The sequence below is a fragment of the Sphaerodactylus townsendi genome, linkage group LG10 (assembly GCF_021028975.2).
Source record: "Sphaerodactylus townsendi isolate TG3544 linkage group LG10, MPM_Stown_v2.3, whole genome shotgun sequence".
Classification (NCBI taxonomy): Eukaryota; Metazoa; Chordata; class Lepidosauria; order Squamata; family Sphaerodactylidae; genus Sphaerodactylus; species Sphaerodactylus townsendi.
In genome coordinates this window covers 68,298,297-68,317,835 of record NC_059434.1, presented here as the reverse complement: position 1 = coordinate 68,317,835, position 19,539 = coordinate 68,298,297, and the positions used below count along the sequence as shown (strand labels likewise).

Sequence of the window (19,539 nt, the reverse complement as noted above, 5' to 3'; positions counted from 1 at the left end):
CAAGAGCTAATAACTCAGAATGAAGATCAACTGTTCAGGGATGTCTTCAAAGGAGATGGTGTACTTTTTCAAGTTTTACCCTCCAATCTACCTCCAGAGGAGGCTCCTATGAGGAAATGGCAAAAAATACTTCTTCCTTGGTAGTGGAAACTGCTGTCAATTCATAGAGTTTTCAAGGCAAGAGATATTCAGAGGTAGTTTGCCATTGCCTGTGTAATGACCCTAGATTTCCTTGGTGGTCTCTCAACCAGGCCCAACCCTGCTTCATGTCTGAGATGTGACAAAATCAGGCTAGCCTGAGCAATATCCTCTTCCTTTCCAAGTAATAAACTGAGCTAACATCCACAGCAAACACTCAGTAGTGACCACAGGTCTCTGGCAGACTTCTCGTAGTGAGTATGTCTGGCCTGCTGAGAGGGAAGTGGTGGTACCACCAAGGCTTGAGACACTGGCCTGAATTCTAGGGTCACCATGACAACAGCAATATTCCAGTAGGCTTCTTCAGCCTTGGCAGCTTCCCTTCCACCTTTCTCAGTGGCCCCGGTAGGCCTGCTTAGAGTACTGATAATGAGGCCTTCAGAGGTGGACAAGCCAGCAAAGTTACCCAAACAACTGCGACATCCCAGTTGGCTCCACAGTGGTTTGACTCAGCCTCTGAGAAGAGTGGTGGTAGTGAAGCTGGCAAGGCTTGAGAGGTTTTGTAGTCCATTCAACGACAAAAATGGGATGAGCCACTTTAAAAAGGTCACAGTCCTTAAGCAGCAATTACTTAATACTACTCTGTTATATCCTAAGGATGTACATATTAGATGAAACTAGATTCAGTGAAGCTTAATCCACATGAACAAAAACAGAAGGTAGCTGTGTTGATCCTGGGGGAAATCCAAAATACATTTTTTTAAATTAAGACCACCCACAATATCACAAAACAGCAAGCACAATTTTTTAAGATCCTCAGAACACCTCATCTAGCTAAATATTAAGTACAAAGGGGAAGGAAACAGAAGACCACACAAAAATATGTTTTAAGTCATTTTGGAAGAAGTCAAAAGTTTGCAGTTAATCTGCACACTATACTTCGATGTGGGAGTGGGTCACTGTAGTAATGCACCGCTGACCCAGCAGCACCGTGGTCGAGCGCTGGAACACCTACGCTCCTACGGCCTTCTGGTCGCACCGCACCCCCACTCCTCATCCCCCTATGAGTCACGGGTCGTGAACTGTCTGGCTCAGTCACCGGGCGCAGGGACAATGGTCTTGCCCCCAGGTGAGGATTAGGCTCAGGACGCTTACGCTTCCTCCAGAAGCCAGGTGAGACGCATCACATGATGATCTTCCGACCTCCCGAATTGCCTCCCTTCTACACCGATAGAATCAGCAATAAAGGTGCCAGGAACCAGCACGCTGGAGACTCATGAACGAACCTCCACGCTCCCGCTGCTGGCGATCTCCACCAGATGTTATCTCCGCCTCGTCTTCGTTTGCGCTTGACCACGTGGGTCGACTACAAGCTGGTGCCGAAACCCTCGGGAATCCTCAACTCCACCCTGCTCACCGTCAGAAAGGTCACAACATGACATCAAGTCCGCTGGATCGGGCGCATCCAGGGACCACCGCTGCCGCATCGCTTCGTCCTCTGGATCGGCGATCTGAGACACGCCCCTGTAATTCTCGCCCGACGGAATAACCGGTGAGTATGGGAGCAGGCTTATGACAAGCACGCTGATCTAACTGAAAGCGCGAAGTAAATGCGCAGGGTCCCCGTGAAGAGAAGGAGCTGCGCAATTGGTTGAGGAGATTGAAGCCCACGTCCATGGTACCCAGAGGGGGGGATGAATCTAAGGACTGGGAACATCGTACGCACTCTTCGCATTGCGAGCTCGTGACGCCGATGTCACTGCTACTGACGGGAGATACCGCCATGTCGCCATCAGCCTGCAGACCTATGGCCCCTGCCAGGTACTCCCTTTCGGATCTTTTCACCTTCACTCAACCCCGAATTTTCTATCCGCTTAATTGACGCCTGTCCTCCTTTTTGCCCTCTTTTTTGCTCCTCCCGGCCTTTCAAATTCCTCCTGCCGCCTGCCAGCCGCCGCCTCTTGTTCAGCTTCTTCATTTTCTCCGGCCACCGCGACTGGCTGTTTTACCGTGAATTTGGCGAGGTTTTCAAAACCGCAGAGCGTATTAGCCACGATCTGGTGCAAAGAAAGAAACCTGACGGAAGACGGCGCCGATATTCTCGCGATAGCCTCGGCCCATTTCATTGCGACACCGAGGAGGATGGCATTGTTCGGCTATTGTCGAAAATTCTTTTGCCATAACATCCCTAATTGAGTTCGCAGTTTACGCGGACGAGAAATCACTTCAGCCCCTACGCGGAGAGGCATGCTAGAGGCAATCAGCAGGAATCACTTAATGGTTCCGACGACCGGAAGACCACCTTCCTCGCGATGTTCTGGAGCTCCTGCACAATTTGTGATCTGGAGAGCGAAGTCCCGCCAGCAATGCTTTGTACAGGGCAGTCGCCCGCATTTCATTAATCACATTGCTTTACGGCTTTGATGTCCTTTCAGTAACCCTAACACCGACACCCGCCTGAGGCCACTTCCTTTACGTCGCTTCTGAGCGGCAAGTATAAGGCGCTTTGGTTCAAGGTCCCTACCTCTGGCTGTAGCCTATTATTATATTTCTCCGCCTATACGCAGCGCCCTAAGAGCCCTATGCGCCGAAGTTTGTGAATAAGTTCCAGGAAGCGCTAAGAGGCAGGTAGATAGCCAAGAGGCTCCAAAACGAAGCCTCATGCGCTCGCTTAAGGAGAACGCTTCCACGGAGGCCGTGAGAGCTATCACGGCCTGGGCAAAGACTCTTTAACTGGCCGAATATGCTTAAAGCTTCTGGCCAGGACATCGGATCTTCCACCGCTTAGCCTCCTTCGCCGCAGCACTTCACCACCGCCAGGGACAGCCTCAGGATGATTGCTTTAACTGGCGTAGACCCGATACCGGAGCGAATGTGGTGGCAGCCCGTAGCTCTTTATAACCGACGGAGGGTCCTCCCCAGGAGGAGCAGCCGCCCAAGACCCGTGCCCACGGTGCCAGAGAGGCTTCCATTGGAGAAGCGACTGCCCGCCGGAAATCCGCTTCCGGCGCTGCCTCAGCCCAGGATCAAGGAGGAGAATATTAGGAACAGACCCAGACACCAAGGCCTGACGCCCCAAACCGCTTCCCCACTCGTGGCATCTCGCCACGCAGCATCTGTAGCCCGGCTTCCTTCAAGTTCCCCCCACGAGGTCCTTTTGTCGCCTAACCCAGTATGGCGCAATTTGCCTACCGACTATTATTGGTGCTGCCTAAGGCCTCCGCCGCTGAGCAGGGAGTGTTCATCATTCCAGTAATCGACTCCACGCACCAGGGACCCAGCATCCACTTCCAGATCTGGACGAACATCCCACGCAGGGAGTTGCCCATCGGAACCAGCTGCGCACAGCTGATCCTCCTGCCCCATGCGCTGCCCGCTGCCGACCCAATAAAGGCGACAAGCCCCGGCAGCCAACATGGCGCAGCCAGCACCACCATCGCGGTGGTGGAAACACCCATCGGAAGCTCCCGCCCGTACCTGGAGCTTCGCCATAGAGGGATGCATGTTTAAGGGCCTGGTGGACACGGCTGATGTGACTGTCGCTCAGACGGCAGCCGAGGTGGCCTGACCAGTGGCCGACCGAGGCCTGCCCGCACATCGGGGGAAACAAACCGCGAGACGGAGCGTCCGCCCGCTCACGGTCCACAGCCCGGGACTGGAGCGACAGCTCACGGTACGTCCCATCATCTTGGACATCCATGTTAATCTCTGGGGAAGAGACCTCATGAGCCAGGTCAAAACGACCTTAGTCTGGGATGGATAAATCCATCGCACAGATCACTAATCCCGATTGTACCTCCGAACTGCCTTCGAACTTCCGCAGGAAACTACCCCCTTCTCTCTCCTTCCTTTTCCCTCTGTCTTTCAACCAGTAGAGGCGGGAGGGCCAATTGGCTGACTGGCCCTCCCTGGATTAAAATCTGGGCCCGTCCTGATACCGCAGCACTGCCAGGACAGGCCCCAGTTTAAAAAGGAGGCTGCCGTACTAAATTAACCCACAAACCAGTTTGGGAGCCTCCAGTGGTGATGGCATTATAGCCCCATCATCAGTTCTAAGACGCTTGGCCGAAACCGCCCCTTAAGGAGTGGTTTCATGGCATTTCTCCAAGATAATTCTATCACAAAATTTTAGCACCATCCAGCACCAAGGTCACGGTAAGTACATTTCCTTTACAAGGAAAACCCCCCCTCTGCATGTGGAGTCCTCTGCCTTCAACCGCCTGAATGCCTTGTTCCCCTGACGCACCCATCCCCCCAAAAGAGCTCCGAAAGCCCCTTTCGTGCTACTGATTAAGCATGCATACCCACAATTCCCCCAGGGTCCGCCCACCCCCCCGCCCTCTCTGTCATATAATTTTAAGAAAGAGGGATAGGCGGCCCCCCAGCAGAATTGCACTACACGCAGTCTGCAAAATAGCCTCACACATTAAACTCTAACTCGAATAAAAAACTCGATCTTGATCTCCCGCCACCCGCTCTAGAACCGAGCCTGGCGGGACCCACCCTCAACCTGGGGGAAGGGGTGTGTTTCAGTCCCTATTCCTACAGGCTCCTGTGGATTCCGACTGCGCCATGGACGGGCCAGCCCATGGAATGGCGCCGGGAGGAAACCAACTCTATCCAGAGAGATGGAACACATCTCTCCTGAAGGATCCAGCCCAGCGGCCTCAACGGGAACGCCGACGCCGACGCCTTCAGACGGTCCAGGGCCAGGATGACCGCGGGAAGCGTCAAAGCGCCAGCCAAGCTCAAGAGCTGCTGCGCCAGCAAGGCCACCCCGAAACACCTTCGAGAACTCTATTGCGGCTGTGCCTCTTTGCGATCATCACCCACAACTTTCGGCAGCCACCATCCTTGCCTGCTCTGCTGCCTCCTACCGATGGCAATCTTTCCTGAACCAACATCTGGGAGCAGTTTGCTGCCGCTGCCAACGCCTCATCTTTCTGCCTGGGCCAGTACCTCCAGCTCCTGCCTGCTCCCCGTTTGCAAAGCCCCCGGAGACTTCCTAGCGGAGTCTGGCTTAAGCCCCTTTATGAATGCTTCATCCATCAAATTGCTCTATGGGCGCTGACTGGGGACCCGTCGTCCAAACCCTCCCGGCCGGCGCTCTCTCCCTTGTCACCAAGACTGTCACTAATCACGCAGGTCCAACACCTGCTCCCGCATCTCCGGGCGCGGCGGGACGAGGAACCGACCCGGGCCCATTCACCGGTTCGGCCAACTGGAACTGCAGCACACACAGAGGACATTGGAACATCTTGCTCCAGAAGGGTTGGTTCTGGACTTGCGGGGAGAGAACTTTCAGCTACATCCCTGCTCGGCTCTCTGCCGGGACTCTCTGTTGCCTTAGTCGCCTCACCATCGTCCTGCCTCAGGCTCCACCCCAAGAGCCCGAGCGCCGCCGCCGCCGCTCCACTCTGCCCCTCGACCCCTCTTGCCGGATGCGGTCTGGCGCCCTCTCCGAAGCGGAGTTCGTCTCCCTCGCAACTTCCCCTAGTGGGAGTCCCCGGTTCGCTTCTTACAATCTTTAAGACTATTGGCCGGCTGGCCTGTGCCCTTCGCGAAGTCCATCAACTCTACCTCCATTGCTCTGGTTCCGGGCAGCAGGAACTTCGTCAAGCCTGACCCTAGATAATCGTGCCGCTATTGATTACTTATTGTTATTACATCACCAAGGTTGTGAGAATGTACGTAATATGTGTTGTTTTAATCTTTCTGATAACTCCCAATTGATTCATATGAAAGTCAGTGAATTACAAAAGGTTGTATCCAGTTTAAAGTATGATGTATTGCCCAATTGGTGGTCAGCCCTCTGGAGCTGGCTGCCGGGAGGATGGTTGAGTGCTATCATACAGCTCTGCATTGGTTTGATTGTATGCCTCATCGTCGGGTCTTGTTTCGTTCAATGTATCTAATATTGCCTGTAACATGCAAGCCCCTCGACTTTCCCCTGCCCCGCAACCAAGTTCTAATGTTGCACAAGCAGCTCGGTCAACTTGACCAAACAGCGGAGGAGACAAGCGTCCCCCTAAATCGCCCCTTAGCAATTCGGCCTCCCTTCTAAAATGTAAAGGAGGAGATGTAGTAATGCACCGCTGACCCAGCAGCACCGTGGTCGAGCTGGAACACCTACGCTCCTCACCCGGCCTTCTGGTCGCACCGCACCCCCACTCCTCATCCCCCTATGAGTCACGGGTCGTGAACTGTCTGGCTCAGTCACCGGGCGCAGGGACAATGGTCTTGCCCCCAGGTGAGGATTAGGCTCAGACGCTTACGCTCCTCTCCGCACGTAGCATGATGAGCTCATGCATCTCATGATGTTCTCCTCTTCTGCACATGTGCCAAACAATAAGGAAGTGGGCAATTTGTGACTTTGGTACCTATAAATACTACTCATACACGAAGTAATGGAAAACAGTTATGCGGCGACTACTTTCTACTGTACACTGCAACTAAGAACAAGTGGATAATTCTAACTGCAAATAATAAGCTTGTACCAAATGGCATGAATTTAGCAGGCTTTTTTTTACATTCCCAGAACTGCATGTTTACATGCTAAAGGGGGTTAAAACGAAAGACACTTCAGCGTAATGGCAACTGCAGCAATTACACAGGCGACATGAGAAATTAGCTTTAATTGGCTAGGGTGAAGGGAGAAGAGAAAAATTGGGCAATATATCTGCACAGAACACTTCTGCAGACCAAGATTCAAAAAACGGGATCTAACAAAATGTATATGCCTCCAAGCCCACGTCAACACAATAACAAAAGCACATGCTTTAGTCATCTCCCACTGAAGTGGTTTCCAGGGTTGCAAGCACTGCTTTTAAGGGGGTCAGAAATATTCCATTTCCCCTCAAAAATACTTGGAGAGAACATCTACTAATCTTATGATGAATCCTTTTCATGTTCTTATGGCTAGCTAAATTACCAGGATTGAGAAATTCATGGTATTCTATCATTTGGGACCCTCCATGTTTGTACCAGTTGATATAGAGTAACAATAAGAGGCAGCTTTGCGATCCGTGTACTACTCATAGGATCTCCAAGGGCATCTAGTCGGTTACTGAAGGAGAGAAAACAATGGATCTTTGATCTGATCCACAAGGTCCCTTCTTATGTTCTTAATGCTATCTGTGGTGACACTCCCTCCTAAGAGCAATCTCAATGAATGAGGCATCTCCAATGCTCCCAATAAAAACTATTCAACTTTTGGTTATGTGCCATCACCACTTTGGAAAAAGGAAGTCTATTGAGAGTGAGAGCGCGATTACAGAAGAAAAATCTAGCCACGTTTTGAGATGGAGTGCTTCCTGTTGATGATTGGCGTGTCTCAAAAATTCCCTTCTATCAAATCAGCTCTAACTGAAATTAACCAGGAACTCTGCCTAATTATGTCTAAGTTTGTGAGTAATACTTATGCATGTTTTTAAATGGGTATTTGTCATATTTTCTTTGAACTGGACATTCCATTTCTATGGATTATATTAGCCACCTAAGCAACCACCTAAGCAATCCAGGGCCCCTTCCGCACAAGCAAAATAATGCATTTTCAAACCACTTTCACAACTGTTTGCAAGTGGATTTTGCTATTCTGCACAGCTTCAAAGAGCACTGAAAGCAGTTTGAAAGTGCATTATTCTGCATGTGCGGAATGAGCCCAGGTTACAGCACCACTACAACAACTCTTGCCAAATCTAGAACCTTACCGACTTATTTTCTTCACAGTCTCAATATCATATAGCCATGGTGGGATTCAAATAATGTAACAACCGGATCCAGTGGTGAAATTCGAATAATTTAACTGGTTGCATACAAGCACCATTTTAACAACTGGTTCTGCTGAAGTGGTGCGAACCTGCTGAAGCCCACCACTGTGATATAGCCCTTTGGCAGATATGTTGTTTAAACCCAGGAAAAGCAATCCTTAAGATTTTTGGCAGGGGTAAGCAGAGGACTACTCAGTTCTAAGATTCTGAATTAATCTACTGATGTTGCTGCAAGAGCAAGCATTGTATCTTTTAACTGACAGGCATGCAGAATAACCTAATGTATATTTGTACACCGCACTTCAAGGGTGGGCAATTAATAATAATAATAAGCATTCCGTTCCTTCAACACATACAGCACCACCAGAAAAAACCAGCATTTGCTCTTTGCTTCAGAGCTGCCTTGACTTAGATTATGAAGAAGAGCAAACCACAATCTAGTAAAAGGGGAAAGTAGTCTGGCTCTTACATTCCCACTGTGTAACGAAACTTAGTGCATGGCTACAACTCACTAGTAGAACCAAAGTAATCGTATAGCTTTTCACACAATGAAAAGTGATACAGAAATGATTAAAATAAGTGGGTGTCATCAGCCCAATTTAAGCATGCTGAAGCTCCACTGAAACCAGTGGGAATTCAACAAGTTCAGCTTGGAAATACCCGAATCTTAAAACATGTCAATATGAAATCACTCAATTCACTGCCAATTGGGAAGGTGTGCCTGGGTAATAAGGAGTCAGAATGCACAAAGAGGACTGGATGAGGAGAAAGTCACAGTTCCTGCCCATTGTCTTTGCTGCCACTGGAAGAGGGAAACCCCACTTCCATAGGGCAGTGGTATTCAAATTGTATTCAGGGGAAACCCACATTTCTTGGATGGGACATCTCAGTAAAAAAGCTTACAACTGTAGACAGATTTCCATCGAATACAGATTACCCTGTGTTACTAATCTTCCACAGGAGAGTCTGACTGTGTTCTTGAGCACTCTTTCAGATCACAGAGGCCCAAAAAATGTCACCCAGTGCCTTCAACAATCCAATGGTTCACTCTAGCACATGGATATCCCCTATACCACATAAGAAGAAGGAAGAAGAAGGAAGAAGGAGAAAGAAGGAGAAAGAAGGAGAAAGAGGAGCAGGAGAAGAAGGAAGAGAGGAGTTTGGATTTATATCCCCCCTTTATCTCCTGTAGGAGACTCAAAGGGGCTTACAATCTCCTTGCCCTTCCCCCCTCACAACAAACACCCTGTGAGGTAGGTGGGGCTGAGAGAGCTCCGAGAAGCTGTGACTAGCCCAAGGTCACCCAGCTGGCGTGTGTGGGAGTGTACAGGCTAATCTGAATTCCCCAGATAAGCCTCCACAGCTCAGGCGGCAGAGCTGGGAATCAAACCCGGTTCCTCCAGATTAGATACACGAGCTCTTAACCTCCTACACCACTACAGAACACATTCTGTAACCTGCATGGGACTTAAGCATATATGAACTACTGCCAGCAATATTTCCTTAGTGAACACAACTATCACTGCTTTTAAAGCTGGATTCACTTCACTGTATCAAAAAGGCGGTTTTGCAAAATACCCAGCAAGGACCCTGGGAATCCCAGTTTCTATATCATAATTGTCCCATGAATTCTCCTCTTCCCAGTGCTGAATGTTCAACTGAAGACTGGTGTTCACAATGATTATTTGTTTATCCAGTTTTTTAAAATGTAACATACCAACAATTAGGACTGTTGCTGGGGTTCAGATATTTGTTAGCACATATTTATGTTACCACCAAAATGTCAGCTGCACAGAAGTTTCAGTTAAAAAAGAAAAGAAAAAGAGAATTTACAAAAAAAAAACTATGGCTTTTCTACTTGCTATGACCAAGTCAGAATTTCATGTTTCTCAATGTGGGGGAGAGGTGGGTAAAAATACTGCATTTAAGACAACACTGAGCCAATGGTTGTGTGCCTACATAAATGGGTCCTCTCAGCAAAGAGGAGGAAGAACATATTAAAAGCTCATCCCCCTACCATCTGCTGTGTAGTTCAGGATGTTCTTACACTTCATTCAGTGTACAAAACTGATAAACTATCAGCCAGTTAACAGATTATTGGAGCTATCTTATACGGTGCTGTAAAGTTTATTTTAATATTCTCACTTTTAAAGGTACAACCACTTAGATTTTGGTACAATTTATAAGCAAAGGGGTCAGATCCAATCTGCTTTTCTGTCAGTAAAGAGAGGGGAGCCTTCCAACCGTCAAAAAAGTTATGCTAGGGAACATAGGACCTGCATGAGCAAAGGTCATGCAAGAGAAGGGCCACAATAAGGAGAGGAATCGAGAAAGACTAAAAAGAATAGCTGGTTGGATCTAGCCACCGTTACTGAAAAGCGGGCCACAAAATAACTATATCATGAAGCTCTGTTCTGTTTAATCAAACAGTCATGTAATTAAAATGCAAAACAAAGAACTTTATAGATGCTACTACAACAAGTTGTATACTACTACACCAGTTCAAACCTACATTCACCAATGGCCAGATTTCAAAAGAAAGTTATGCAAAAGGCTGCTGCTCTAGATCTAGCAGTCTAGTAGACCAGACAGCTTCTTCAGAAGAACTTCTGTAATTATTTGAATACACTTTCTTAGAAGAATTCGTCATGTGGCAAGGTGATTTAATCAGCCACCAACCCACTGCGTGTTATTCAGAAGAAAGCGGAAACTGAAGTACTTCTTTGACCCTGGGTAAGTTTCAGTGCTACATGAATCCAAAAACATGTATATTTTCATTATGGTGCTAAGAATCAAAGACAGCAAGACAGTTTTTTGTCATTTTTTGTTTGTTTGCATATACTTTTTTCAATTTCCAATACAAACATTAAACTTATTTGGCCAATCAGACACCACACCAAGTAGAAGAAGAAGAAGAAGAGTTGGATTTATATCCCCCCTTGCTCTCCTATAGGAGACTCAAAGGGGCTTCCAAACTCCTTTCCCTTCCCCCCTCACAACAAACACCCTGTGAGGTAGGTGGGGCTGAGCGAGCTTAAGAGAACTGTGACTAGCCCCAGGTCACCCAGCTGGCGTGTGTTGGAGTGTACATGCTAATCTGAATTCCCCAGATAAACCTCCACAGCTCAGATGGCAGAGGGGGAATCAGACCCACTTCCTCCAGATTAGAGTACACCTGCTCTTAACCACTATGCCACTGCTGCTCCTAGGAAACCACTGTTAAAGAAGCTGTAATAAAATACACTGACATAGAATGGTTTCTAATCAACCAGCAAATTAGATTCACAACCATGGTTTGGCAAACTATTGTCCTTTATATGGACAGATACAGTGAATGAATACACAAACTGGATTTAGCTACAACTGTTCCAACTCCAGTTTCCATGCTACATTTATACAACAAAGTAGACAAAAAAAGCATAGAAAGTCTAACTGAATGTCTGGAAGTTCAAACTATGGCTAACACACCAAACCATGGTTTTAATTGCTTGACTTGAACATGCAACAGATACCTTATTCACTGAAAAAAACCCACACAGATTTCACATCAACCACCATCTGTAAGAGGGAAGAGCCATAAATTGAAATAAATAAATCCCATCCCATCTCCAATCGCATTTCTGCAAAGGAATTCTACTTAACATAGTTGGGATTTAAAAGAAAAAGAGAATTGCCACTGCTGCATTAAATAATCCTCCTCCAGTGCCTCTGCCCCTTTATGTATGTCCTCAGGATATAAAGTGGGAGGGAGGTTAGAGTCTTGCTTGAAAACAAAACCCAGGATGTTCAATGCCGTGATGCAAAATGTATTTTAAGTGCTTGAGGAAAAGGATAAACCACATTCTAAAGATGCCTTCTATTTTTTTTAAAAAAAGAAAGAAAATTACTATGAAGTAATGTTTCCACAATGATCTTGTACAACACACTAAATTCTCCCTCCAACTGCTTTAGCACCACCACTGCCCAATATCTTCAGGAATATATATTTTAAAATTACACTCAATAAGATGCAAAGGATGCTATTAGAGAGAGGTGACAATTCATACAAAAAAGGACCAATATCACAAGACCATTATAAATACACGAAGGGCCCCACACAAAAACCTTTTACTTCCATCATCATGTACTGAACACAGCCTACCTTTCACATTTATCCACCGAGTGTCATGAACATAATCTTTAAGAAAGCAAGCATTTTTCACCCCCTCAAACCCACCACTAGCAATTATATAACAGCGCCTACCTAGAAGTTACACTGAAACATGAATTCCTGTTATAACAAAACACCTCCAGTCTTCTCCTGGGTAACTGTGAAGTTTCAAAAGTTAACCATCTCTTAACACTTTCTTCTCCCTCCTTTCTGCATCAAGAAAATTCCTGGGCAGTTTTCTCCTGAGATAGCCACAAAAATCACAGCCAAGTTGGTTTATGATCACATTGTATTTTCATCTTCCCCCTCCGTCCTTAATATTTGACCTGATAGAAGCTTTATTTTAGATGCCATTAATTAGGTTGTTACAGTTCACATAAGAATTGCAGAGGGAAGAGAATTAGAAAAAGATGTTCCTATTTTTTTTAAAAGAAAAACAACAACCATGAACAGGTTAACATATGCAAAAATATTCCAAATCAGATCTTCAGGAAAATACTCAAAACAGAAATAAAACAACTTACATGTACTGGAGTCCAGTTTAATTTTAAAAAAATAGAAACTTGATAAATGTGGAAAGAATCAGGGTGCAATACACACATTCCTAAACTAAATTTTTTTCAATATTGAGTCAAGAATTTTAAGGCTGAAAAACTGCATTTGATATATTATGAGATTCGGGGGCAGAGTGGGGAACCTGTTCCAATTTACCTTCATTTTTGCATTAGACCAGTATAAATTAAGCAATTTAATAGGCCTATTCTAATTCTAGTATTAGTATTATTATTCTTCCTAGGCTCTCTATTTAATACTTTCAAACTTGTTAAATGATCAGTTTAAAAAGTGAAATGCTTAAATTATTCTGTATTTTATTGACAAAATGTATCCCCTCTCCCACCAACTGGACCAGCTGAATAAAGATGGTGAACACAATTACATCAGGTCCTGTTCCTTGAACAGTATTTTATGCTGGAGTCAAAAATTCAGTTGACCAAGATACTACTTGATTAACAAACTATGGAACTCTCAACATGTTTAATATAACAACAAAAGCTTAAAAGAGTTGGAAGCCATGTACTTGTTAATGAGGCATGAATACTGGTTTCTTTGAAAGCTTAATGAACCATTAGATTAAAAAGTTAGCATTTTTCTTTCTTTTCTTCCTTTTTTTTGCAATGTCATGTCACTCTCAAAAAACCTCAGGTCATTTACTACAGAGTTCTCTAGTCCTAATGTGAAAATGTAATTGGTCAAGACCTAAAGTTTATTTAATTTGTTTACTACTGAATTCAAAAGGGTTTGCTCCCAAGTAAAAGCGTATTTAGGATTGCAGCTCTAAGATGTTCACAGGCAGATAAGTAGAAAGCCAGATGCTAAAGCAGTCAACCCTCATCCTTGTCAAGTCAGATTTTTTTCCAAAATCGAATTCCTCTAGGACAGCGATTCCCAACCAGGGTTCCGTGGTACCCTAGGGTGCCATGAGCATGTCCCAGGGGTACCGTGGCAATGCTACCGTGGCAATGCCCCCTCACTTTTGTGGTGTCTCCTGCCGGCACCAGCAAGGATGTGGAGCTGGCCCAGGGGGCAAGGCCTGCTGCAAAGTCAGCAGCCACTTCACACCACCCACCGTGCTTCCCTTCACCTTGGGAGGGAAAGGTGGGGGGAGGCAAGCAGGGGAACTGGGAGGGGAAGGTGGGGGGAGGATGACAGGGGTACCGTGAGATATGAAGAGTGAGGTCAAGGGTACCATGACGTCGAAAAGGTTGGAAAACACTGCTCTAGGATGTATTCCTAAACTATGGTAGCCTCCACAATGCTTAAAAGTCTGTCAATCCAACTCCACTTCGCAGCATTATGGCTTGTTAAAAGTAAAGAAACTAACATGGGAGCCATAACCATATTTCAACATCTTTGACTCATTGTGACACCATACCCAAACCAAAACGGGCACCATTAGATGATATGACAAATGTTTCCGGTGGCCAACATACTGATACCACGGGAGGCCTACTTGGAAGAAAGCCCTATTGCATTCACTGAAGCTTGCTCTCAAGTAAGCCCACACAGGATTATAGTAATATTTTCCCCCTGTTGTTTGAAACTGTATTCCAAAAACATGTACAAAATTAAAATGCCACAAATGCCTCGCTTAAAAGTGTGCATACACCATTCATACATTGTATCCCAACAGAGTATTTTAAACAACCTCACTAGCAAAAACCTATTTCTATAGTAGTAGCTTTCTCTTGATAGGCTGATCCTACACCAGTTTCTTTTGGTTCAAATCTTCCCAATTTCAATAGGTTTTACACCTTAAAAAGCACTTAGGATCAGAAGCTGTGGAATCCCGCATCATTAAAACCAATGGAAGAGCTTGCCAATGGCCTCAATAGGAAGTAACCCCCCCCCCTTTTAACAATTCAAAACTTTCATACTTGGATGACAATTGAAAATAGAGGAACTTACTTTTCAAAGTACTTAGAATTGGGCTGAAATACAGTTGTTCCAACCATATTTACTTGACCTAAAAAGGCATTAAGCCAGAAGGACTTTTGGAATAAGGATGACTGGTAAAAACTACATTAATCTGTTGTTTTTCACACAGCCATTTTTTAGCTTTTTCCACAATGCACAGACATAACCCAGCTACCCTAAAAAGAAAAAGGATTTTCAATGCACTTTCAGAATGCTTTTTCTCTTTAGCAGCTCATTCTAAAAGCTGCGGTCAAAAAGTCCCACTTGCACAGATTCACGGGCAACCCCAGCCAAACACGACTGCTAAACAGCTTAAGTCGAATTGAGGCAGATCACGGACAGAAACAGGATCCAGAAAAGAGCTGATGGAAGAAACAATTTATTGTTCTCAACTGTGCTCTGGTTGCTGGAGGGATTACAGCAGCAGTACATCTGCACTCATCCCTTTCAACCCCGACGGTTAGGAGTTCTTGGATAAATCACCCATATTCCTCGCCCATGAAAGGTACGGATCCGGCTCCTGCCAGAGTGGGATCCCTAAAGGATCCCCGGTTGCTGCAGAGCTTCATCTCTGCTTCCCCACCAGCAAGGGCTGGGAACAGCCAGGCAAAGCTGAGGAGAGCCGGAAGATCAGCACGTACACAGGTGGATCTTGCGCCCCTCCCCTGCAAATAGAGAAGGGGGCCAAAAAGGAGGGGCAAAGACCCCCCTCCTTGGCCTTCCTCTCTACTGCCCCCACCACGCATCAGCCATCACCACTAGGTTGGCACACGCCAAACGGATTGGTAATGCGAGAAAAGGGGGACGGAAAGCAACCGGATGGGGGGGGGAGCCAGCTGTCAAAACCGGGAGACACACGCAGAGCTCCAGGTGGGGGAGCTGCGACGCATTCCCAGGGCCCGAACCTCGCGCAGAGCCAGCGGCGCCTGCGCCCCCAGGGTGGTCCCAGGGAAGGTGGCAATGCCCGAAGGGAAGACTGGGGGTGGGAAGAGAAAAGGGAGCTCCGCTGCGATTCCCTCCTCCTCCTCCTCCGGATCCTCCAGCCGCAAAGCGGGGGGTTTCCTTCTCCTTCCTCCCACCAACCCCCCCCCCTCCGCCCACTCTGCCTCTCGCGAGCCGCGTGCAGCCACTCCAGGCACACGGAGGGAGGGAAAAGGAGGGAGGGAAAACTGCTGCAATGTAGCGAGGCAGAAAGACCGCGAGAAAGGAACAGCAGCAGCAGGATCTCGAGTCCAGCCCCAGGCGATAAAACGGGACCCCGCACGCAGGCACGACTGCCCAGCAACGCCACGCGCCCAGACCCCCCACCCCCACGGGCAGGAATCCCTCGCCTCAGGCCCACCACCGGCGCCAGCTGCCTCCTCCTCCGTTGGCAACCCCTCCCCTCCAAAAAACCCACACACATTTCTCCCGGCGCCCCCATCGTCCCACCCCGCACGCCCGCTTCCCTTCCCCTTCTCCTCAACAAGTCTGGCCGCTTTTGCCACCACAGGCAGGGGAAATAAACACGGACCCCCCACCCCCACCCCGAGGAAGCGCGCCCTTCCCTCCCCTCTCCCCCTCCCAAAGGCGCAAAGGGGGAGGGAGTCTCTTGCAAAAGCCGGGGGAGGCTGCCTCCATCTGTGCCCGGGCAGCCCCGATCACCTCTTACCTTTCACCACCCTCTCCGTTGTCGACAACTTCGGGTCCAGCGCCTTGTGCTCAGACATGTCCAGGAGCCTGGAAGGGCAGGCGGAGAGGAAGGCAGAGGCTCGGCTCTCTTCTCCCTCGCGCGCACCAGGCACAAAGCTGGAGGCGGAGGCGGCGGCTGCAGCAAGCCCGGCCGGGCGCGCGACGTCTCCGGGTCCTGGAGGGCTCCGCTGCGGCTCCACTCGACGCCTCTCGCCTCCTGCCGCTGCTGCTCCTTTGCCTTCTGCGGTGCCGCCGCCGCTCCTCCTCCCTCCCCCAGATTTTTACCCCCCTTCTCGATGTCAATCACGCCTCGCCTTTATTAGGATTAATAGCCAAGAGAATAAACCGGGGGGGGGGTGTAAAAAAAGGCTGCAGTGTAAAAAAAAGGGGGGGGTGCAATGAAAGGAAGGTTAGAAGGCGAGCATGGACGCGGCTGCAAAACCACACGAGCCCTACAGCCCAGAGCAGCCGCCGCCGCCGCTGCTCCTCCTCCTGCCGCTGAACGGGATCCGCGGCTTTGCTCCTGCCCCCTCAGCCGCCACCGCTGCCGCCTCCTCCTCCTCCTCCTCTCGCAGCGCCGCCGCCAGCGCCGCCAACCCTCCCTCCTTCCTTCCCGGGGTCTCTCCCTTCACTCACGCAGCCCCAACCACTCGCACGGCACTCAGTCAGAAGCGCAGCCTACCCTCGCCGCCCAAGCCTCACCCTCCCCGCTTTCCAAAACGCCAGCGCCGCGGCGATTGGCTCCGGCCGAGCTGCCAATCACTGTCAAGGTAGCGGACGCCCCTTGCAACTCCTTTCACTTCGCCCGCCCTCCTCTTCCTCCCCTCCCCAGCCTCAGGTGCCCACAACCACGGGCGCCCAGCGCGCACCTTACAGGGCTGGTTGTCGGGAGTCCTGCTGTTGCTGCTCGGGGAGAAGCCCAGCAGCAATTGCAGCAGTGCCAGGGGGCGGGGGAAGGCTGAGGGGAGGGGGGTGGCATCTTGCGAGCGTTTGGTTGAACGAGCAGCTCGGAGGAACCGACAGCCTCGAGGGAGGAGGGTGGCTGGCTGGCTGGCTTCAGAGGAGGGCCCGGCGAGTCCGCCGTGCCGCGCTGCCCCTCTGCGCCTGGCGGGCCTCCCTGGGCGAGCTGATGCGTTCAGCATCGTCTCTGCCAAGTCCCTAAGGCCACAGCAGCAGCACCCCGCGGGTGCATCTCCTTAGCGGGCGGGGGCGGCCTCGCCTTGTCAGTCACCGGAGCCCGCTTGCTTGGCTACAGAACGAACAGGAAAAGCTCCCGGGTGAGGAAGAAGGCTGCGCCTGCGTGTCTCTTGCAGCAGCAGCGGCAGCTCCAGACACGTCTCTCTATGCAGGGCTGGGGCCGACCTGAGCAGTGCCCGGGGGGGAGGGGTTGGAGCTACTGGCTCTCCTTCGGGTCCGACGTCTTTGCCAGACTCTTCTCGCCTCTCCCCAAATACGTCGATTTCATCCCCTCGTCCACCTTTAGTTTCCTTTTCTTTTTGTTGGTGAAAAAGGTGGGAAGGGGGAGAGGCTTTTCTTTCCCCTTCTCGCTCTCGTTTTCCTTTTTATTGAGAAGCGTGAAAGACGAGAACTGCCTCGAAGGCTTCCCAGCTAAATCCACGAGGCTTCTGGCTGGTTCACAAATAAGGCCAGCCTGTTTTAAGGAGGAAGGGAGGATGCCTGGACGTTTCGCTATGGAAGGTGCTGTAGCATTGATAGGAAGCGGGGGAAGGAGGTGAAAATCAAGCGTTTATTGTAGTCAGTGATCATAGGATTAAGGAGACAGGAGATCTGAGTGCATATTTTTGTATCAGACAAAAAAAAAAAAATCACCTGGGAACACTTTGGCACGAAAACGTGTAAACTGGCCTGTACTGAATGAGAATGAAAGAGCTGTGTTGTGAAACTGGGCATATAAATGCCCACTTTCACATTCTCATTAAAAAATAGTGTTAGAAACGTTGGTCCAAGGACCCTCAAAATAATCTGGACAAAATTGGTGAAGCAGGTAACAAAGCTTTTATTGGTTTACGGTCTTGCAAGAACGGGTGTCCACCCAGTAGTAGGCACACCCTTCCTTTGTTCTACAACAGTTTATAATACTTTTTCAGGACCACCCAATCCCTCCCTCACTTCTCCATTGGCTAGGAGATGAGGGCCATAGCCTATTACAATTCATCTAGGCATACTATGTCATATACCAGGTGGTATCTCCTCCAATTAATACATCTCTATATGGTCATTTCCTGTAATTAATATGTGGTTCTTAGCTGTCAACCCTTCGTTAGTGTCTTCATGATATATATCCATGCACCTGCCACGTCTTTGGTTCCCTTATCTTACTGTGAAGACACCATCATATTTTACCCCTTCATCCAAAGGCCTTCTACCTTGGCACAGGATCTTAGCCTCCTGTAAGCGGGTACCTCTTGGCACAAGAACCTAGGTCTTCCTGACCCACTCCCCTGCTTTGAAGACACCATGATCCCAAGCTTGCTAGGGGCCCTCTTATCAGCAGGTGTCTGTTTGGCACAAGAACTCATGTTCCATTACTGTTTATGACTATTGAAACCAGGCTTCAGAAGCATCTTAGAAAAAGACTTTAGCTAGAGGCCTTAAGAAGCTTCTGAATGGAGTTTCTGCTTAATAGCACCTACTGATTAGGATCTAGAGAAGCAAGCTGTTTTAGCTATTTTACACTTTAAACTGAGAGAATAACATTTATAGCAGGATTCATTACACATGAAGCATTAGGATACATATATTGAACAGGGGAGATTAACATATTCTTTTTTAAGTTTCATTTATTTAGCTACAATATAAAAGCATTCCTAAATATACAAACATGATTATAAACTACTACATCACCACATTATCACCTATTAGTTCCCCCCTCTAACCCTTTGACCTTTTCTCTTCTCTTGCTAGCTCATTATTTTAAAGCTAGGTGTGCTTTTAATTGGGATATACTACTAAGAAATACACAGGTCAAAATGGAATATACTAAGCATCATAACTCCCATCTCTCTTTGAATTCCATCCAACTTAAACAGGCTTTATTCAAGTGTAGATACTATACATGGACTTTATATTCAGAGTTCACCTACTAAATCTTGTGATTCTGTGAAGGGTATATTCTTTGTGACTTCTAAATCCCATATTTGTGCACTAAAATATGTTTATGTGTGTAGATAACTCAATATAATCTTACACCTTATGAAAACACCTAAAGCTACCTTCTTTTATAACTTATAAGGCAATCATTGTCATTGTCCCGTGTATACTTTATAAAAGTAACACCTCTTTGGCATATGTAAAAGCAACATTTTCATCTATCAC

The 19,539-nt window shown here is 48.0% G+C and overlaps 1 protein-coding gene across 2 annotated transcripts in view; it reads right to left on the bottom strand.

The window, feature by feature from the left end:
• The window catches only part of PPP3CA (protein phosphatase 3 catalytic subunit alpha), a 210,613-nt gene extending 193,818 nt beyond the window's left edge, over nt 1-16,795 (bottom strand). Inside the window, exon 1 of one of the 2 annotated variants that reach the window (XM_048510194.1) lies at nt 16,184-16,795. In XM_048510194.1, coding sequence (XP_048366151.1) covers nt 16,184-16,241 — 58 coding nt within the window. In that variant the 5' untranslated portion in view covers nt 16,242-16,795. The remainder of the gene's footprint in view (nt 1-16,183) is intronic. The other variant, XM_048510195.1, reaches the window with a different exon arrangement.
• Between the last annotated feature and the right edge of the window lie 2,744 nt (nt 16,796-19,539).